The 23,139-nt window shown below is 38.9% G+C and overlaps 2 protein-coding genes across 6 annotated transcripts in view; both read left to right on the top strand.

Moving 5' to 3' along the window:
- Positions 1 to 391: 391 nt before the first annotated feature.
- rxrba (retinoid x receptor, beta a) lies at positions 392 to 13,036 on the top strand (the record flags this gene model as incomplete). Of its 5 annotated transcripts, XM_079485436.1 has the most annotated exons (14): positions 392 to 514; positions 1,122 to 1,257; positions 1,654 to 1,883; positions 2,774 to 2,800; positions 3,223 to 3,376; positions 3,638 to 3,817; positions 4,354 to 4,377; positions 4,986 to 5,146; positions 5,263 to 5,392; positions 5,613 to 5,745; positions 7,691 to 7,732; positions 8,206 to 8,297; positions 8,400 to 8,505; positions 9,198 to 13,036. In XM_079485436.1, exons 2-14 carry the CDS (start codon positions 1,242 to 1,244, stop codon positions 9,343 to 9,345), a joined length of 1,443 nt encoding a protein of 480 aa, XP_079341562.1. In that variant the 5' UTR covers positions 392 to 514; positions 1,122 to 1,241. The 5 variants fall into 5 exon arrangements, with proteins under 5 accessions (XP_079341562.1, XP_079341565.1, XP_079341563.1 ...); XM_079485437.1 differs by lacking the exon at positions 2,774 to 2,800 and having other exon boundaries at positions 400 to 514; XM_079485438.1 differs by lacking the exon at positions 7,691 to 7,732 and having other exon boundaries at positions 400 to 514.
- Positions 13,037 to 19,947: 6,911 nt separating this feature from the next.
- Positions 19,948 to 23,139, top strand: part of col11a2 (collagen, type XI, alpha 2) — a 30,594-nt gene continuing 27,402 nt past the window's right edge. The window contains exon 1 of the mRNA XM_079484718.1: positions 19,948 to 20,371. Coding sequence (XP_079340844.1) covers positions 20,290 to 20,371 — 82 coding nt within the window. The 5' untranslated portion in view covers positions 19,948 to 20,289. The remainder of the gene's footprint in view (positions 20,372 to 23,139) is intronic.

Genomic DNA, 23,139 nt, shown 5'->3' with positions numbered 1-23,139 from the left:
CGGCAGTTGTACAGTTGACAAATTGTTTACCAATTGTTTGAAATTATTTTTATATTTAAAAAAAATAAATACAGTATTGAAGAGTCTGTTTGGAATCTTAAGACTAAAATACACTACAAGACTTTTGCTCAGATTTTCAATCTGGACTTCAGTCTGCAGATTGTATCCCTTAGTGTGTTTCTATCTCAAACTTTCATAAAATCTGCAAAATGTATGATGTCTAGTTTAAAAAAAATCTGTTCCGATTTTAAAAGTCTTGTAGCGTATTCCAGCTATTATTTACACAAGTCACACATACACACACACAGACGTTGGACATTTTGGCTCAACAGTTCCTCCGCTGAGCCAAAATGGCGTCTGTTTCATGGCTCAGACGTAAATAGCTTCAGTTTCCTTCTCAGAAAGGAAGAGCAGGGCAACTGTGGAAATCACACCGAGGAGATGGGAACGAAGAGTCTTCGTTGTAATTAAACCTTTATAATCACGATTCGCCATAATCGTTGTGGTAAATCAGGTAAATGTATCTGCTATGTATATATTTTCGGGAGGGATACAGATCTGAAACCCCGTTATAATAATAGTGCGTTTGCTTTTATGCTGTTTGGCTGTGAGCCATAATGTATGCCTGCAGAGTTGTTAGCATGCCAGCTAACATGCTAATTGAGGCGATTAGACGAATATAGAACATACGTGCATGTGATTTTATACAGAACATAAATATATAAGCTCGCTGTTGTTGACAAACATGACTCATACATTTTTCGGGTGTGTTTATATAACGTTAGTCGTTTTACGAGAAAACTGGGGCTTGTTTTGCTGGAAAAATATCTTAAACTACCAAACGAGTTAATCGGCTAACGTTAGCCGATAGAAAATGCCTTTTGGACGCAATATATAATGGCTTACTGGAGTAAAACGACGTATTGTAATATTTGTTTTATAATAACTCAACTGTGTGAATTTTATTGACGTGAAAGACTTTATGAACATAGGATTGTACAGATTTCCGTCGCGTTTACAACAAAATATCGCTTGGAAACACGGTGAAGATTTTAGTTTCGCGTGACTTATAAGACCTTATAGGTCTTATAAACATCTACTAAGTGTTTTGTACATTGCAGGAAATCTTGGGTTGGTTAAAGAGCCAGCGGCCCGGGCCTCAGTCCGCGGTCTTGAGTTGAACAGTCGTCCTTCAACAGAGCGACTGAGTCGGTGTGAACAGCAGATCCCAAGCGCTCATAATGGGAGACAGCAGAGGTGAGACTGTTTTTCTTTTATATCCGGATGTGGCTTCTCGTATTAAGTTATGTTTTAAAAGTCTAAAATGTTTTTATTTAGAGATCCTAGTAAGAATGTTAAAGTATTTACATGTATGCATTTTGCAGACGCTTTTATCCAAAGCGACTTACATTGCATTATACTATACATTTGTTTCTAAGTATGTGCAGTCCCTCGGATCGAATTCATGACCTTGGCGTTGCACTAACCACTGAGCTACAGGAAAGCATATTTGTAAATTAAATTTCTTATTTTTCAGTTGCTCTGAGCACAATAACTCTGTCTCTCTATTACTGCACACTTGTTTATTGTAAACACTTTGGTTATTGCGTTCAATGATTTCACATTCAAACTGGAAGTGTAATCTCCCTGCAGATTCCCGCAGTCCAGACAGCTCGTCCGTATCTTCACCACCATCAGGCCAGCGTTCACCACCACTGGGTCCATCAGCCGCCGCCATGACTTCTCTGCCACCCATCACATCTGCGGTGAACAGCCCCATCAGCAGCATGGGTTCTCCCTTCTCAGTCATCAGTTCCTCTCTGGGTTCTCCCTGCCTTCCTGGAACTCCTTCAGTGGGCTATGGCCCCATCAGCAGCCCACAGGTGAGCCCTAATTGCTTTGACATATTTGTACATGTTTTTTTTCTTGCGGGCAGTGGAGTGTGTGAAAACGGACTTGCATAGAAAAAGTACCGATCATAGTATAATATGTAGGGATGTAACAATATCAAAATTTCACTGCGCGATAATGTCAAGGTATAAAACCAACGGTGCAAGGCTATTTAAAATGAAAATCATTGCACCAGATGGACCTTGCCAAAGGTAACATTTATACATTTTCTAACATTCTCGTTTATACAGTCGTGTGACCACGATTATACTGAGACTATTTTGCTATTGCGATAGCACGACATCAATAATAATGTTACATCCCTTATAGTATGAGCTCTTTAGCAACACCTCCATAGAATTGTTACATCATCCATGCATTGCCCCACTGACTCCGCCCCTTTGCAAATGTATAATCTGTTAATAAATGGAGAAGTGAAACCACTCAGAACCCCTTAGATACAGAATACAACTTTTTGGCATAAAAAACACTAACATATCACTTATATAAGTTTTACTTTTGCAATTATTGATAATACAAATTAAAAAAAAACTCTTGTCACTAGAGATGCAGGGTTCAGTTTCAGAGGTTGCTGGTTCCAAAGTTTTAAAATCCCAGTTTATGTAAGAGGTAATTTGAGGCTTTCCCTTGACTTTTAATCTTTAACTGATGATTTTGTATATTGACCTTTCTTTTAAAGACCGTTCAAAAGTATTTGCCGTTTAACATGAAAATTCCAAATATTCAGAGTCAAATTTTTTGTTATAACTCAAGGCAGCGTGGTAGATTTGCACGTTTTTGAGACCAGAATAGTGAGAGTGTCGACTCGCTCACTCCACAAGCTTTTCTGCCCCCTCCTCATCACTGCATTTCTGCTTCACAGATGAGCATGTTTCCCAGAAATATGGAGGTGAGACCTTGTACCCTTTCTCACTTTCTGATGCTCCTCTTGCTTTCTTTTTGTTCATGCGTTCATCTCTGTTTGGATGATTATTTACCTTTTTTAAGGGGGGTTTGTTCAAATGGCACTGAAATGTAATCAAAACGAGATTTGTAATGAAAGATCACCGTTCGCCTGTGCTCACAGGGTTTGGATATGTGATTTGGGGAAATGGATGGAAATATCAAGTTGTGATCAGTTAATAAGGGTTAAGGTGTAATCAGGCATGTGTTTCTGACCACTGTCAATTAACCTGCATTTTTATTACCTTGTGATTAAAATTCAAGTATTTGTTGTGATTATTTCTTAAGTATTATTATCTTAACAACCTTTTGATGCTCTTCATGTCACTTTATCACTTTCTCCATCTCTCCACCCCTCACCCTTGTCAGATCAACTCGACCGTGTCCATGTCGGGCCTGCACGCTGTCAGCAGCTCTGATGATGTGAAGCCGCCCTTTGGTTTGAAACCGCTGTCCGGCCACAGCCCCGGACCCATGGTCTCACAGAAACGCTTGTGTGCAATTTGTGGTGACCGCTCATCTGGTATGTCACAGTGTGTTTGAACTAAAAACCAACTAATTAAATAGGTTACAGTATAGACATTTTATTTACTATAATTTTTATTTTCAATTAGAAATATCTGTAAAATCAATCAATTAAAAAGTATACACTACTTCACTGTCTTATCTATTCATTATCTTGTGTATATTGAATTCCAAATTAATGTCTCAAATTGTAACATTGCAATTTATATTCTTCTCTAAAACTGTTAACGGTTAATATTTTCTTTCTTTTGTTCTCCAGGTAAGCACTATGGAGTTTACAGCTGCGAAGGCTGCAAGGGCTTTTTCAAGCGCACTGTGAGGAAGGACCTAAGTTACACGTGCAGGGACAACAAAGACTGTCTGGTGGACAAACGCCAGAGGAACCGCTGCCAGTACTGCCGCTACCAGAAGTGCCTGGCTATGGGGATGAAGAGAGAGGGTAAGAATCCGAACGCCCCGTCCCACCTCACACATACACATAAAGAGCCCAGCAGAGTTGTGGGGAACCTATATGGATTTATTTAATTACCATATTTAAAACGTTAAATTGTTATAGTCCAAAAGTCTATTGAAAGTTATAATAATGAGCATTAGATAATTTAGAAATTATCAATTGTCTAGGCTTTTAGTAGGCACTGTAATAATTGGGAGAAGTGCCTGGCCAAAATGTTGGTTTATCACATATAAGAAGAGAGAAAGAGAGAGCAAGTGCTTTCTAGAACTGAGGAAGAAACAAAAGATGAAGTGAAACTGGAGGGTGTATGTATATTGAACGTTATAAAGTGAGAAATAGTTGAGCTATGTAGTTTACAGATTTACACAACAGATTAACTGTAATAGTAGGAGAAAATTGTCATAAACATTACAGTACGGAGAGGAGAGGGGGGAGGGGGCTGTTGTCATCACTAACACATGTCCCCTCTCTCCCTCTTTTGTTTCCTCTCGTTCTCTCTCTTCCTCCCTTTCCTTCTGTAGTGGTCCAAGATGAACGACAGCGATGTAAGGAGAAAGCAGGGAGGGAGGGGTGTTTTGTTTGTGTGTGTGAATGCAAAGAGCGTGTTTAGACCATTCAAAATTAGCTTTTAATGTCTTGTAGAATCCTTTTTGTTTTTGGATGCTGTGCCTTAACCTTGCACATTCATATCAATGTTCTGTGTAAATGGTTTAAAAATGAATAAGTGTTAAATAAGACAGCTACTTGTTTTAAATTTTGGAATGAGGATATAGACATAGAACGTTTAAAATGTCAACTGTGCTTATTTATATCCATATGAAATAGCATATGATTAGATTTTTACTTTCAAGCTTTTTTTTCCACGTATGACCCATTTTAATGCCACGACAATGCAGAATGATATGAATCATTTGCTAATGCCGTTTTCTAAAATCTGCTTTAAGAAACCTACACGTTTAGTTTTTAATGGGTCATTTAAGAAGAAATGCAGCTGCAGGACTTTTGGGTGTGAATGAATGTTTGAAACATGTATTTGTATATTTCTGTGTCTTTTTCCACTTGTTTTCACCTCTATCACTTTCCTCTCTTCTGTCTTGCATTTCTGTCTGTCCCTCTTATATTCCACTTCCTCGTTTCCCTGTGTGCGATGCAGCCGTTCAGGAAGAGCGTCAAAGGAACAAGGAGCGAGAAGGCGAGGTGGAGTCCACCAGCGCCGCCAACGAGGAAATGCCAGTGGAGAAGATTTTGGAGGCAGAAATGGCAGTGGAGCAGAAGACCGAGCTGCATGCGGACGGCAGCTCTGGGGGCAGTTCTGTAAGTATTACAAAACATTATGGCAATTCACCCATAATGTGATCTTAAATATTCAGTTTGATATTTCATCATCCTACTATTAAATACCAGTATTGCTAATTGTTTTCCCCCTACAGCCAAATGACCCGGTCACTAATATCTGCCAGGCTGCTGATAAACAGCTCTTTACTCTGGTTGAATGGGCAAAACGGATCCCTCACTTCAGTGAACTCTCTCTGGATGACCAGGTCATCCTCCTTCGAGCCGGTAAAATCCTCTCTCTGACTTTTTACCATCTCAGAAGCCCTTAAATTCGCATTTAGTTGGTACCTTTTGTCATTTTTATAGAAAATAAACGAATATGTTGGCCAATATAATTAATATTGGCTCTTTTCCGTCCAGTCTGGAATTGTTTTAACTGCAATATATGTTAAAGGAAAAAAGACAAATCCGCTTAGTTTCCCACATTCTTCTCTGGTGTTGTCAGGCTGGAATGAGCTCCTGATCGCTTCATTCTCTCATCGCTCCATCACGGTGAAGGATGGCATTCTGTTGGCCACTGGCCTCCACGTGCACAGGAACAGTGCTCACAGCGCTGGAGTGGGGGCCATCTTTGACAGGTAATTCTTATGTCTTATCACAACAGACAGGAGAACATAAGAATAGTGGGCAGTTTTTTCACTTTAAGGGCAATTTATGGTTCTGCGTCAGACCTACGCAGAGCCACATATCCTACGCCAAAGCCTGACGCCTAGTTGTGCACCTTTCCAAAAATGTAACAACGCATCAACTCGACACGTTGTTCTCGTATGCATTTCCGAATTAATTATCAAAATAAATGTTTTGTTCTATATTTAACAGTTCAAGCTGTAACAAAAGGCACTGTCTGTTTTCAGCTATCGCTGTTACATGTTTATTCGAGAGCGTATGCAACAAGCTGCGTCTTTGGCGCGTGTCTTGATGGACACTGCTGCTAGCGGCCAGCATGTGTAGTTACACGTTGGCGTGGACAACAACTCGCAAGTATAAATGACACAGAACCATAAATCGCCCTTTTATGTAGATGTTGGTGTTTCCTAAACAAAACTGGTAATGTTATACAGGGGCAAATAAGCAGAATTCCATTAGTCTTGCTTTTATATAAATACTAGCAACATTAGGAGTATTAAAATCATATTAGTGCTAAAGCCAAGATTACATCTCTGCTTAAGGTCTTTTTTGTGTTACACAAATCCTCTGGCATCATAATTGTATTCTCATAGCTAGATTATTTAGCTGATATCAAATTCAGGTAACTGAGTTAACAAACTAGATTTTTATTAATATAAGATGGTTTAATGCTTCACGGCTTTAAATTAAGTGTAAATGGTTGAAGTGGAGTCCACACACATGAACCTATGGTTCTTACACAATTTAAGTCCAAGGTGGTTTGCTTTTTCCTGTGGCACGACAAAGATAAAGATCTTCCACCTCCCAACATTCTGCTGGCTTTTGTAGTTGCGTCTTTGGCTGACGTGATGCTGCTGTACAAAGCACTTTTCTAGAATGACGCAGCACGACCAGAAAGGACGCACGACACATGCACATACAAACACGCAGATGTGCACCAACTCTCCTCTGCTTACAGTCTGTGAAACACTACTCCTCTGATTTAACTCTTAAATCAGCAAGAACATGACTTCACAGTGCACACATTTGAACCCTGTGCTCTGTGATTAGCTGTTTTGTTGCATTGTCATGCTAAGACAAAGAAAATTTCGCACATTTCTTAAGACTCCTCAAGACTCCACATTATTCTTTTGTATTTTGTCTTGTGCAAATCCAGGAATAGCAAGCTACAGGCTGTTGTTTTAAACAAGCGTCATACCCATTGTGTCTGCTATAACGTGCTGTGATATTCATATGAAGGTCTGTCTTTTATAGCCATTAATGTTGCCATGATGTCTCTGCTTCAGAAATGAGCTTTCTGTTCTTGTGTTTTCATATCACCTGACGTTTTTACAGCTCTTCATTGTAGCCGTGTGATTCGTGTGCTTCCTGCTTTCCATTCATTGGCTCATGCATTAGATGCCATTTAATCCTGGCAGATTTGTGTGCGTCTCTTAAAGTCATTTTAATTTTGAAGAAAATAAGAGGTGTTGTGTATTCATGTGGCTTCTACGAATGTACATGTGCATTTTATCAGTATGGAAAACTTGATCAAACCTTTATTAGCTAGCTAGCTAGACAATGATACCTTGGTGACACATTAAGAATTTGCACAAAACCAATGTTCAACGCGTCAAAGAAAGCCAAATGTTTTTGTTTAGGACATTTTTATGGTTGAGCCCTTTCCTAAGGTGTTGTCTGTCATGTTTGTTGTGTTTGTGCTATGCTGGGAATTGTCATTTCAAGCTTCGCTCACAGTGTGATATCCTCCTAACAAGAGCCTGTAGCTTGTTACTCTTTGAACCGGGCCTACGCGGAGTCTTACTGTCTGCCTGGGCCTTTCTGGAGCAGGGAGACATTATATAATAATGAAATGTGTACTGACGTTCTAATAACACATTGTGATTGAATACACAGGGAGAGTGCGCACAATGCAGAGGTTGGGGCCATATTCGACAGGTAATAACACTCCGCCACACGCCATAAACTAAAGACAGCAGCAGTCAGGAACTCCTGTAAATTAAGACAGTTTGTTATGTTTGGGTCTGTTTGGGGCAGGTCAAGATCCAACTGACCTTGTGTATGTGTGTCTGTGTGGGTTTGAGTGTGATGGTTGACGGTGACACTGGACTCACAACACTACCGGAGTGACTGATGTTTTACGTTGCATGCTCTGTCAAGTCTATTTCTGTTAATATTGTGATTTTGTTTTATGAACACGGTGAGCAGAAATCTGAAGCGGTTACATAGTCACCAGGGTGTTATTTTGTTTGAATAGAAATGGCTGTAAGAACGGCTTCACTTTTTTGCTTCTGTCTTGTACCTGATTGTAATGTGTTTTACCTCAAACATTAACTTCAAACTTGTCCTTTTATTTCTCTGCTTGCATTTCCCCTCCTGCTTTCATCCCTCGCTCCTTTTAATGGCGTCAGGGTGCTAACGGAGCTGGTGAGCAAGATGAGAGACATGCAGATGGACAAAACGGAGTTGGGATGTTTGAGAGCCATCATCCTCTTCAACCCAGGTAAGAGCAGACAGTTTTTCGTTTGCTATGAGCGAATCTGGGGTTTTAAAGTCATATATATTTAGCAGCTAATGACAATTTAACTGTTTGTGTTTTTTGCAGATGCAAAGGGTCTGTCAAGCCCAAGTGAGGTGGAGTTGCTGAGAGAGAAAGTCTATGCATCGCTGGAGGCTTACTGTAAACAGAGATATCCTGACCAGCAGGGCAGGTAAATAGATCAGATTAGCTGGTACTGAAATGTTGCTTCTTTGTCTAAACACTCTACAATAGTCAGTCAGTAACATATCCTGAACATACGAAGTACACAAGTACTTTATGGGGCTCTTGGCTTTAAACATACTGTTTAGAAGATCTGTCATTGCCTATTGCAGCATTTTTTATTTCATTCAAATGTGCTATGTGTAACGTTTCTGAGAATCTATTGACAGTGATGCAATATTATATACATAACTGTGTCTTCAGAGGTGAATAGAGAACTTTCATAATTAAGTGTAATGTTTTTATTACCTTAGAATGAGCTATTTCTATGTACATACTGCATGGGTCACCTTGCATGGAAATCGCCATATTGCTTCTACTGTAGCCCTTAACGGACAAACTGCCCTACAGAGTGCGTTGCATAAATAACATTATATCATTCGGCATAGAAGCGAAAACTTGTAAACATCTTTGTGCAGTGTCAGCCCATGGTGGAAGGTGTGGACTGAGCCTTTGGTTGCAATTCACAACCTCACCACAAAATTTCGTAGACTGGACCTTTATTTAAGACACAAAAAAAACGTATACTATGGCTTTATACCATTAAACCGTATATACTGTGCAGTCTGAAAATATTCCAAACATAGCACAAGCATTAAGACAGTTGAATTTAGTTTAATCTCTTTGGCTCTACACTTCCAGATTTGCTAAGCTCCTCCTCCGGCTGCCAGCGCTGCGTTCCATTGGCTTGAAGTGTCTGGAGCACCTGTTCTTTTTCAAGTTGATCGGCGACACCCCAATCGACACCTTCTTAATGGAGATGCTTGAAGCCCCTCATCAACTGACCTAATCTGGACCCGTCTTGATCCAGTTCAATCCGGTTTGCACCAGGGTATCGCAGTCCCTCCTGGACTCTGGGGCTTTACTGTGTCTCACTTTTTCATTATCACCTTTCCCATTTCTCCTGAGTCCCCACTGCACCTTCAAACCAGTACAGCCCTGATAAAAGACTTCAGCTGTCCAAAAAAATCTTGTTTTCCATGTTAACGTTTTACAGAGAGATGTTATTTTTCAAATCGTAATCCTCGGTTTTAAGACTTCAGCTTCCAGTTTTAAAAACGATCGATTTGACAGATCCCTGTGTGTCGTGTTGGTCTGTATGTTACTTTTCAATGCACAAACTGTACTTTGTTTTGTTTTTCACCACAGTTAGCTTGCTGGCTGAACACAGTGCATTTGTGACTGGGGCGAGAAAATGTACCCAGCGAGCCCTTTGGCTGGTACGAATCAAGTCATGGCAGACCCCTGCCTTTTTAGTCCCACAATGCAATGTGACTGTGGAATACTGCTAACATGCTATCTTTGGGCTTTAATCTTGAAATCATCCTTTGTACTGTACTCATGAAATGAGTTGTTTAAAATGGCATTGAAATTAATGGCTTGCTGCATCTGGCCCATATGAAATGCAGGCCAAAGTTTTACATTTGTGAATAATGTATGCAGGTTTTTAACGGCGGCGCCTTGAATTTTGATCATGTTCCGAAGAGAGCCTAAAGGCACAGAGTCTTGCAGGAGAATCCTGCTATTTTCGCGGCAATAGGAGGGTCGACCTTATTTTTTGTTCTTTGTTTTTCTCCCTGATGGGAAATACGTTGTTGAGAGATTTTGGTACCTTCTAGAGGACCTTGTACCTTCTGCCATCTCCACAGTTCTCATAATCCCAACCATCCACTTCTTAATATTTTCTTCAATTCCTCAGTTAGGAATTAAATCGACACCACCTTCCCTAAACAATTCAGATATTTATCAAGAGTGTGTGTGATGTGATGTACAGTATGTCTAACCACTCTTGTCCCTGCAGTAGCAGGCCACTTTGTTTTGTATGTATTCACAAGTGATGAAATCGACTTGTAAGCAGACTCCTTTGTAATGAGCTGGTACTAACAATGGCATAGCAAACAACAGATTTTTGTGAACAGGACCTTTTACATTCCGTCGCACAGGTCACATCCGTCATAGCATATAACAGATCCCCGCATGCAGCTCACTAGTGTGCTTCTTCAAACGCATCTTGTCTTTACAGGAGGTTCTGAGGGCCACTAGGGAACATAAGAATTGGCATTCCTGGTATCGAAGCTTTGTAAAACCAGCATCCATTACGATCTCTATGCATTTATGGGAGGAGGATGGTAGTAAAGTCTTGGGAGATGAGCTAAACGTGCTGTCAAGAGTCTTGAATAAAGCAAGACACTGCATTTAACAAGTGCACCTGTATTGATGATGGATATTTACCGGTTGCTTTTTGGGGTTCAGACTAAAATCGACCAATCTCAGTCATTTTATATAGTGACTGAATCAAATACTGACAGTATTTGAACAGTTTATAGACAATACTAGAAAGTGATCTCATCTGTTCTGGTGCTAATAACAACAAAGGTTAGACATCGATTAAAACGTAACACGCCAGTGCATAACACGCACCAATGATCAAAATATGCAATTCTTAAGATAAGCTTGAATTTAATACACGCCCATTTTAGTTTATTAAACTGGCTTCGGCGTAATAATTTACGTGATCATCTGCATGGGGATTCCTATTCGACCTCTTGTGAATCGGTTGTATACGTTAAGCATGTGCTTAATTTACTAAGTATGAATATCATATGCAGAATTCTGAAAAACGGATATGTGCTTTAGCCACATAATTCTTAGTCTGATTTTGAGGTGGTTCGCACAGGTTTTCAAGAATTGTGCTGTTTGCCAGAAAACATGCTTGCCATTGACATGTGACTGAATCTACTTCCAAGCTTTGTTCCTTCATAACGGTTGTTTAATCTTGCCGTCCCTTTTGAAACCGTTTTCTTTTTGACACGTGGTATAGGAGGAACTTGCAGGTTTTAAAATGTGAATCATGTCTGTGCTCCCAGCAGTTTAGGTTTCTCAGAGACGTGCCGGTAGCATGTTTTGTATGAGTCATACAGAATTGAAGATGGTGTCGATGCCTGGTAACTGCACGGATGGCAGTTTTGATGTGCAGTCTATGCATTTTTCATATGGCCTGCTGGAGTTGCTAGTCAATCTGTGTGTGTGTGTGTTGCATCATTGTAAAAAATATCCAGTTTTCTGTTTGGAAGATGGTTATCATGAGATGTGTAGATACTTCACAGAACTGTAAGGATTTTCTTGAAATGGAGTGCAATGGACCCATCTCCTGTTGCCTGATTGCAGTTTGTCAAATTTGATCTTTGCTTTACTATAATAAAAATGAAACAATAGTGAAATTTGGCCGACCCTCCGTCTTTTGGGGTCCACTCCCCCTTTTATTACTTTTTCATTATCCTGTATTTTAAAGCCTTCTCCATTAGGTTGGTGAAATGAGTAATACAACTCTTACACAGACTTATCACTTTTTCACCTGAAATGATACAGCACTGCCAAACAGGTGTGAGGCGAGTCGTCTTATGGGTGTTTCCAACCCCCACTGGTTGACTGTCTACTGTGATGATCACTAAATAGAGCCCATTTTTTATCTATTTATATAAACTTGAACAGATTGGACACGTTTAAAATCTTGAGGGTTCTGTTAGTGCTTTTTTCTTAGGCCATGGTGCTGCAATTTTTGTCAGGTGTGAAAAGCCCTCCTGTTTGTGTATATAAAGCCGAGCGGCGCTCTGAAATATGCACAGTGCAAACTTGAATTAATCTCTGCCTGAGAATGAAGTGGTTATGCACGTTACCGCCTGAGAGCCCATTCAGTTTGATCTTCGTTGTGGCTTATCGGTCAATGTATGCTTGTTTGTTTCTTTAAGGAAAGACATGCATAAGACACACGTGTGACGTGGAACAAAATCTTTTAAGAACAGGTTCAGGTCACATTTTTTACAAAATCAAAAGCCAAACTGGAAAAGTTTTAATTTACATTAATATAATGAATAAAGCAGAGAATAACTGGTGTGGAATGCGTTATTTAATTTACTTTACGGTGTATGTGACGGAAAAATGCAATGCAAGAACAAGCCGCCTTAATGGTATTAAAATGTCTTTATGCATATTTGTTTTCTTTTAATTTTGTGGTGAAATGTGATCTGAACACGTGTTCATTTAATTCGCTCATACAGTGTGGGTTAGGGTGAATTTACAGATGAATGGGAGGTTTTTTATTCATTGGGGTTCTGATGAACATTGTGATTGTTTAATGGGAGCTCAAGAGACTCCAAACTTGATATGAAAGAACTTTCTTAATTTACTCCCACCAAAAGAAATTGTTTTGCTTCTCACTATGTTTTCCAGCTGCTGTTTTCATGTTTTACATCTGTGTATTCTGATGTATTAGTGCGAGAACTATTTTTGGGGGTCTTTCCCCACGCTCTCTCTACCTTTTGTGACTGTTTTCTAATCTGTTCGGCAATTGTGGAAGTAATTGACTGTACTGAGTGTGGAGAAAGAAGAAAGTCTGTTTTCTTTTCTTTTTGCTTTGTCATTAATTCAGAATCTGTTTTTTGTTGGATGTACCATGTGTAAGTAAAGGTTTTATTACAGCACGGTTGTGTGAAGTTTTTTCTGCTTTCCACCATTTGGTTTCCTCCTAAAGACATCCTGAAAACATCTTACCCAATTTAAATATCTTAATTTAATGGCCAACATTGTAGAAATATGTTGAAATTTGTTTGTGTATTTATAACTAGATACCAAATTGATTATAAAGCTATTAAAAGTTTTAGGAAATAGTCCCCTGATATAACAGCTATAAATATCCCTTTATTTAAAAACATGTCATTTTGTGTGAAGGAAATGTGCTCTAAACTGCATTGTTTCCTTGTGTTTAGTAAAAGAACTGTAATTTTGATTTATGGCATGGTATAGAGCTGTCTGTTTACAGGGGTTCACCGGGCGCATAGGTGAGTTGGTTTAATGTTCAGTCCGGCAGGACCCCCGGGCCTCGAGCCACTTCTGGCGCCGCAGTTCCCCTGTGTGTCCGCTAGAGGGAGAACTTCCGTTATACCTCTTCGGTATGTACCACCAATAAAGTTCCGCATGTGGCATGTCACAAACGTTATAAATGATAGTCTTTGTCTTTAGGCTGTCACAGAAATGAACCATAAAATCGACCAAAAGTAAAAAACTGAACTTTACTCTTGCTCGAAAGGGGGCTTGCGACCATAACTGTTAGTATGTAACATCCTAATGTTTAGTATAATGTGTGTCTTTATGAACCAGCACATACAATTCTCTTGGTTTGCCCTGTGTGGTAAAGATGCTTATGTAGTTCTTCAGCCAGCCGTTAGGCGGTGCTCTATCAATGACTCCTCTGTATCAGAATGATGCTGAGTGCATAATAGCAGCATGTTTTTTTGCCGTCATATTTGCGCAGCAAACTCAGTGCAGTTTAAGGACTGACGCCAAACCTAATTCTCAACCATTTTTTTGCAACTCGCATGCCTCTATAAGTGTACGACACGACAAACCTTGCCATTTTCTTTATGGTACAAAAATCTGTTCATGTGACAGGTCTCTGTATATGCAGGTGGACCATTCTTGTTGACAAAAACCCTTCACTTCATTTTCCTAGTGTTAGTCTTATGATCTTTTTGTAATTAAGACATTTGTTTTCATGTCTGTGGCTTTCAGTTATGTTCTTCATAATTCTATCCTAAATACGTGGCTTTTTACAGTTTTTGACCTTTGTTTCATCTCTGGCATGGTTCGCATTGCAGTGGAAAAGAAATGCATGTTTGTTGCTGAGTAAATATAGATGAGAAATGGTCTATGCTGGCATTGAGGATGCCCAAGGCTTTTTGTTTTCTTAAAAATAATTGATACCAGTCTTTTTATTTTAAATGCAGTTTTCTTTTCCTGAGACGTCTTTGTATGAGCACAGTGGAGTAAAAGTAAAACACTTAGACACAAATAGACATATATAATTCTGGATTTTCAACATGAATACTCTATGATTAAAGTTATTTTGTCTTGACTTCATGATGGTAGTCTATAGTTTATTTTGTGCAGAACAAAATGTCAGTATAGATTATTTTGTAAAATAATAAATCTGATCGGCTTTGATTGGTGGGTAATGGAACTAAATTGTATTGAGTTTGTATTTGTTGTATGTCTGCAACTTTGATTACATAAACCCTATCTGATTTTGTTTGTTGTGAATAAATGTGCTAGGACTTTACATCATTTTTAAACACATTACCTAGCGGGTATATCTGTCAATCATTTTTAATTATTGACACCTGAACATTCTAAAACATTTTAACCCCCAAATATGAACTAATATTTTTTCAAGTTTGATCAGTATATCTTGGTTGTTTTGTGAAATCTATACTCTATTCCCCAATCTCTCGTTCTCTACCTCCACTCAGAGTTCTACTGTACCTACTGTGTCTCTCTCTCTCTCTCTCTCTCTCTCTTCCCACCTCACAAAAGACCCCTCTGTTCTCTCTAGCTTAACCCAGTCACCCCACCCGCTTCCTCAACACCCAAGTGGTACATTCCCTTTCCTCGTCTTCTACCCCTGTAGATCATGTCTCATTGACCGGTCCCATTGTGAAAGCTTTTTCGTCCTCACCTTTGGGTTTGGTTCAGCTACAAAGGTGCATTATTATACTACAGTGTACGGTACAGATCGTCTGTGCTTCCCGTGCTGATGTGTTGGCTCTGGCTGGAATAACAGTCATGTTGTTTCATTCATGCTGCAGAGACACAGTGTAATGTTAAGATGTACCTACATGCAAAAGAAAGACTGAGAGTGAATAACCAAACTTGTTACGTTGACATTGTTTGAGTCCAAAATTGAAGCATTGCAGATTTTATAGTTTGGACCAAAGTAGACCAGTTTTGACTTTAGTATGAGGATCATATAATCATATATTATAATGGATTTAAAAAAAAAAATATAAGTATGCGGGAAGCCATTTTGTTGTCATGTGACAAGAAAGCCATAAAACAGGAAGTGTAATGACAGACAGGACCTCTGGCGACCTTCATGGCTGTGTGTCAATGTTAGTAAGTTTCCTAAAAATATCTGAGTTTGACCTTTGTGTGACCATGTAAGGTTAGTCCAGGTTGTCAGTTGGTTTAAAACCAAGAAATGTGTTTTTTATATATTATTCAAAAATTGATAATTAGTTATGTTTTGTTTCAAGGATGATTAAGAGTAAAAAAAAATTAATTGTTACCACATCTTGACTAAGCATTTGTTAAAAATATGAATGTGATGCGTAGACTACCTTATATAAAGTGATAGTTAACCCAAAATTGTAAATTCTGTCATCTTTTGATCACCCTCATGTCATTTCATTCCTGTATAAATTACTGTCTTTTGATGAACTCAGAGAAAGTTTTGGATAGCGGATGATGTCACAGAACTGAAAATTGCTATCATTCTTATGAATATCTTCCTTTGTGCTTAACAGAACATAGAAATGTACATATCTTCGAAAAAACCCGAGGGTGAGTAAATGATGACAGAATTCATTTTTTGGGTGAACTATTCCATTAAGAACCTGGCATGTGTAAACTACACACCATCTTGTATATGTTTATTTGTCACAGACTACATTTTTTAAATAATTATGGTGTGTGGATTTGACATGCATTGTGACAAAGCAGGTAGTTCTCATGACATGCTCTCTCTGTCTCTCTGTCTCTGTCTCTGTCTCTGTCTTTCCATTACAGTTGTCTCTCTTGACTCATCAGTATGTCTCTAAATTTCCACCTCAGTCAGTGGGTCATTTAGATCGACCTCCTACCTTCTGCACATGATGCTCTCTGACTCCCTCCCACAGCCACCCCTCTCTCTCTCTCTCTCTCTCTCTCTCTCTCTCTCTCTCTCTTTAAGCAAACACTATTTGATCTCTCTCTCTCTCTCTCTCTCTCTCTCTCTCTCCGTCAATGGCCCTCATTCATTCCCTCTCTCCTCCTGCATGCCATCGGACCCCCTCCCACCGTCCCTTTTCATTCCAATGATTTTTTTCACTCCATGAAATTTTCCGTGACTTCTTCAGAGAGAACAGGTAATGAACTCCTGTTCACATCATTTCTTACTTAAGTAATTTATGTCTCTCATCTCACCATTTCTTTCACCAGCATGTAAAGTCATGTAGTTTTAATAAACTTTGTGCTAGGTCTGTGACTTTGACAACGTGACCATCTTTTGAACATGATTTTACAACTGTGCCAGTACAAATCACCTTTATGGCCACTAGATTCCCATTTATGATTTTACGATAATCATAACTGATATGCATCTATTTTGTAAAATATCATGCCACATTTCTAAATTTACTCAAGGGAGTTTTTGTAAGTCGACACACTATGAGGAGACTTGTAAGATTATCAGGGTTTGTGTTTTGAGAAAAGAAATCAAAGACAACATTTTTGTCACTCCATAAAATTTCCCAGCTGTCTAGGAGAATCAATTGAGATACAAAAGATGTCTCGTTTTTTTCCATTCATGGGCACAAATAGCATCGTGTACCTCTATACGCAATGGTTTAACCTTCTGTAATGGTCACCATTACCGAGGCACTTCAAGTACATTTTCCTAATGATGTATATTTGTGCTAAATGGTCTGCGGAAATTTCTGCAGCTACATTTAGAATATGAGAAAACGGAGCACAGCACTTCATGCTGAAATGCTTTAGCATACTTTCTGTTCATGCTAAAATCTGTCAAACACACATAGTTTTATTGGCACACATCATATCGTCACATTAAAACATTGTTTTAATTACAAACACTCTTCACATAAATGCCAGTCAAATGTAAGTCCTCTCTCGCTCTTCAGAAAAGTCAAACTAGCCTCCAGTTTAACTTTCCCGCACCCAATTTCACAGTATGATCAGGGCTTGTATCCAAAATCACTGACCCATTCTCTCCTCATTCTTGGTTATATTCTGGTTCTGTGCTTACTGGTAACCCTGTAGTATACATAGACGCACATACATCAAGCCATTCTTCAGTGCTTATGCCGTATCCCCGTACCATCCCAGTCCATTTCCTCACAAACACACACTTACAAATATACACATGCCAGTCTGTTCCCCCCGCCCCTTTTTCCCTGATCTATTTCTGTGTGTTGTAGTGGGCTAGGGTGTGTGTGCGCGGTTTGCAGCCCTGCCCAGTAAAATACAGACTTTTTAAGGAAGCCTGCAATATAATCTGGTCGCTTTATTGTAATTACAAGGTCCCCTTTTTGGAAATAACCAAGGCTGTCCACAAGCACTTGCCGTGGCTGTCTCCAAGGAAAATCTTGCTCTCGTGAGCCCCCTCCGTTAAACTGGTTCAGGCCCAGCACGTAGCCTGAAAACTGGCGGCCTATCGGAAGAAAATTTGTTCTTTGACACACAGCAAGTTTAAATCGCTCGGTCGGATAATGTAACATTTAATGTGTTAGTGTGGGTGGCCATAAAAAGGCTACAGAACCACATGGCAAGTGGTCTAAAATCAAAGCCTGACATTTGCAGACTATTAATCTCAACAGCTGTATTAGCACAAGGTGGTCATTTATTTTTACTTTTCACATTCTAACTGATTTCCTGAGCTACCTGCAAAGAGGAGGTCAAGGGTTCGGTTCCCAGAATGCATCTGTCAGATAAATGTAAAGCCTGAATGCACTTATAAAAATGTCCACAAAAACATGAATTGGTTTTGCCTTCTACAGGATTTGTATGTATGCTGAAACATTACTCATCTATTTAATGTACGAGAGTAGTCTTCTCTGCTACACCTTACAATGTGTGTTAATGCTTTGGTTCTAAGCTGATCCCAGGTCAGCTGTGAAAGCAGCCAGCTGGATTTATATATATATAAAGTTTGTTTTCAAATCCTCACTCGTGGGTTCAGACAGTGGCATGCATATTTTTTAATGTGGTTCATAATAAAACTTCAATTATAAATGTTACGCCGGCCCAAGCCACCCATTCTACTCAGCACATTACCATAGCAGCATACAGCCAAATATTTGTGGTCTTGCAATTCATTAAAATCTAGAAAAGACGTTAAAGTGCTTAAATACATGTGTAATATCCTAAAAGTCAAAACTGCACTTTGTATGCTGTCTGTTTATTATATTTATATTATGTATATTTAGGTTATTGTAACTTTTTCATTTGCTTGTATAAATGGGATGATGTTAAGCAATAGTATAGCAATAGATTTGATTTAATTATAGTACAATGGTGACACCTGTCCACATATCATTCTACCTCTTTACCCACACTTCTCATTCTTCATAATCTTTCTCATATATTTAAAAAAATTCTTTATTTTTTCTCACATTCTCCTCCAGCATATGTGTGTCACTGTGTACACTACAAATTTAAAGGGTATTATTATACTGTTTTATTATGGAAACCGAGAGGACACCAGCCAGAGGCAAGACAAAAACACATTCCATGATTGTGTAAGGATTGTCTCAGGACCATAACATGCACGTGATATAAGATGTGCAAAATAAAACATTCTATTATAGACGTGAAAATGGTTATAGATACCAAGCATATAGATAAACCCATGTGAACAGTGAAATATTGAAAACAAATGTATTAGAGAAGTTTTTTTCTTAGAAAGCATGAGCGCTTTTAAAGAACTGATCCTTGGATAGTGCCAAGGCATCATCTGAGTAAATCACTGGGCTTGCCTTTTTACTTCTTTGAAGAAGTTAAGACCGAGAGAAACTTTAAAACCAGTATTATAGATAAAATTTCGACTGATTATTATTATGATCATACTACATATACACATTACATTATTATATATTATACATTATATACACCACACTATAGATTATTATGATCATAATATGTTTTTACTTTTTAAGTCAGTTTGCCCCTGTGAAACCTTCACAACCGATTGTGTTTTTCATGCATTTGAGTGATTATTAAATCAACTGAACTATAATAAAGCAATAAACAAGTTGAGAACAAAAATGCAATAAAGTTGCAGAAATAAAAATACTGCAATGCTGGCTGCAGTTAAACTACTGAAATGCTGCAATGTTTTTCTAAATGCACAAACGTTTTCAACAGAGCTTGTTTTCAACCATCCTGTATCTTGACTTTGTCATTTAGGTACTGAAGGAGTCCGATTGGTGCGTGAAAAAAAGACACGGACTACGTGTGACGTCACGCGCGCATAAAGATCTCATTGGCTGCTGACATTCTCCATGCCTGCGGACCCATCGGTCCTACATGGTACAGCTGTCTAACAGAAATAAATACATAGAAATAAATTGACCGATATACGTGTCAATCGCTGGCGCGTGAACTTAAAAACGCTCCTTTGACGAATAGCATATATTTTGGTCTATTGGTCTTTTTATACATTCTTTAATTTCAAGTCTTTGCCTCCCTCCGCTTTTGCGCTCGACTTTCTTATTCACTCTCTCTCCACGCACACCCGCGCGCGCGCTCCCTCGCATTTCGTGGGAGAAAGTAAGAAGAGGGAGAGAGACAGAGGGAGATTGAGAGAGAGAGAGTGATTTGAAGCCTCTCTCCGCTCTCTCAGCTTTCCTGGTTACTCGGATTCAATGGGGCTCTAGCATTAAGGATTTCAAGCTGTAAACCTACATATTTATTTCCCGTCCCCTTTTTTTCTATTTAAATTTTGTACATAAGATAGATAGCCTAACTTATTGAAGAACAAGGTGGGTGTGCGTTTAAAGACGTCTTTCACGGCGCTCCAAGTTTCTTCTCGACTGACTTTATGTGAGATAGAAAGCAACTCTAATTTGCAATTGTCCTGCCTTGTAGTAAAACTAAACCAGTTTGGAACACAAACTTATTAACTATGGATATTCGGAAGAAGCGGAGGCCGTGGTGCATGGAGACGTCGCTCGTGCTTCTCCTGTGCGTAACTTTGGCACAAGCAGGTGAGAAATATTTTGTTTAACTCTGCTTAGGGCGAATGCTGAGTCCTTTATGATATACTTGTTTTTTAAGAAAGAAACAGTAACATGTTATGTATGTGAAAGTTGTTTTACCTCCAGCCTGCTGCGCTTTACGCACTTCAAGTAAACCGGGAAATTACGCAGATGGGTCACATGCGCTCTGTCAGTAACCTATCTGCAGTTAAACCATTAGTGTTACGTTTAGCTAGTGTTCTTTATTTTTTAATTTGTAAATTTATTTTGCATGTCCTCTTGCAATGTCACAAGCGTTGGCAGCATATTTGGTTTTATGTTGCTCCATTTAATAAATGAATCTTGCTTAGGATCGTGTGTTTGTTTAAAACAGAGGCCCTTGCAATTCAGGCCGCGTTGGCATGCGTAATGTGGCATCCCCGGCGGGGGCAGAGGATAGGACGGTGCACCTCACAGTCAAGGTTTCACAACCAGGGTCTGCTTAGTGCGTTGAACTTGATTTGAGCGACCACCAGGCAGAGGACACTGTCGTTTGTGCTTTATTACATCAGCATTTCTATATTTGACATAAACTGATATTATATCTATTCTGTGGGTTTATGTAATTGATTTGAGTTTTAAAATATGTATTTGATAGTTTTTATTATTTTTAATAACGCTCTTTTCATATATATTCTAAGATTTATTTTATTAGCTTATCATTCAAACAATTGAAACCAATTAAACCAATTTAAAACAATTAATGAACCGGTGCGTTTCCGGTGCGCGCCACTAGTCGGTGAGAGGCCTGAAGATTTTGTATAACTACCAAAAATGCTATATCATTATTACAGTTTTAGTCTTCCTAATCTCAGTCACGGCTATAAAAGCATATAATAAACTCTTCGTGGCGTGCAACTAAATTTCCCTCAAGCATGGAGATAAAACCAGGTCTCAGATTTGATCGTTCTTTTTTCTCCCTGTTCGTCTCCCCTGTGCATTAAAAGGAAGTCTGAACGTATGTGCCTCTCTATGACTGGGTTATTATACTGGACTGTGCTTCAGTGAGAGCGATTTAGTGAATGAGTTAGTGTATCCTTGTGTGAGCTCAGTGATATTTGTGTACACATTCACGTCTATTACACCCGAAGTTTCCACGGTTAGTTTGTATTAGGCAAGTGAATGTTGCATTTTGAATTCCACAGCCTGATGTGGCTTGTTCATATTCAAACGAGAACCATCTTTGATTATTAATGGCTGGAATACACTACACTACAGACTTTTTGATAGTGTTTCAGATAGAAACACACTCACTGATCAAATCTGCAGACTGGCACAGACTTTCTGCAACTTGTCCAGACTGAAAATCTGAGCAAAATCTGACCAAAAGTCTTGTAGTGTATTTTATCCTCAAGATCAGAAGTCCAAAAGGTGAATACCAGAATACGATGCAAACTTCTTGTTTTAGGACCGATTAATTACAGGAATAAATAAAGTGTACGGTTTATTTAGTGTAAGGGTTTTCTTAACTTGTTCAATGGTTGTTTTAATCTATTGAAGTCGAGCAAGATCTCAGTAAACAACAGACTCTTGAGAGCAAAGTGTTTTTAGGCGGGGAATATTTATTTAACATGGATGTTCCTTCAACCTCATTTCAAAGGCAGAGCTCTCAAAGAGCAGTCTGTCTCACTTCTGTTAACCAAAACACACTCAACCTAAGCAGGGCACGGGGCTGAATGGAGCTACTGTGTGCGAAGGAAATGCCCGGAATATTCGAGTGTATATTCATAGCACATGAGAAAAGACTGTCCCCACAGGTGTGTCCATCAGGCCTTACAGTTTCACGAAATTCTGCTTGTCAGCATTTGTTACTATCATTTCTAACTTTCGTTCCCCCACCTGTAGCCAGTTTGGGGCCACGTGTTCCTTAAATGTATCCCTATATTCAGGCACTTGCTGGTGACCCAAAACACCCCAAACATGCTAAAAACCCTAGCAACTGCATAGCAACACACTGGCAAATATATTCTCTATATAGAATCACCCCAGACATCCAACTCTAGTGTTTCCAGCTGTAGAAATATTTCCACGTTCGAACCACAATAGGACACATGTAGGAAGTTTCTGTTGACAATAAAACAGTCGCTCTGGTTGAAGAAGAGCAGCTTTGTGGTTTGCAAGAGAAATGTAGTCATTGTGCTTTTAAGCTACAGTCCACGCACTCTTTGGAAAGGATTATTGCTCTCTTTTTTGACCTTCATAGAAAGTTGGTGTAATGGTTTGCTTTGAATGGGTGACTGGATCTCTTTTCCACAAAAATGTCTTTATACAGCACTGGTTATATATGAAACTTTACCGGATATGTTACAGCAGGTTTCTCACAATATATATTTTTTGTGGAATGTTGACAACTACAACCACAAGAGGGCCCAACATCTGCTCAAGCTTTTTAACTCAGCAGTACCACATCTAAACACATAATAAGCACTCTCATCATTTTGGTCTGCCTCGTTTTCTTTTCTCAGGGACTTTTCACTTTATGATTTAAAAAGATGGATTGGTGCATCTTCTCAGTTTTATGTTTATACTGCACATCTCCTCATACTCTAGCTAAACCTAAAACATTATTCTTATAACTTTATCAAGATTGAAAAAATCAAAAGCCAGAAGGAATCAATTTATTATAAAAAAGGTGAGGAATAGTGTACTGTATGGCTGGTTTACATTGAATGAGCAGCTTTGTTCTTTCTGTTGCAGTGAACTAAACAGAGCCATCGAGTTTTCCAGCATATTCTTTT

The sequence above is a fragment of the Barbatula barbatula genome (genome assembly GCF_947034865.1).
Source record: "Barbatula barbatula genome assembly, chromosome: 21".
NCBI lineage: Eukaryota > Metazoa > Chordata > Actinopteri > Cypriniformes > Nemacheilidae > Barbatula > Barbatula barbatula.
Note: the sequence above shows the minus strand (reverse complement) of the source record. Positions and strands in the feature narration are given on the sequence as shown.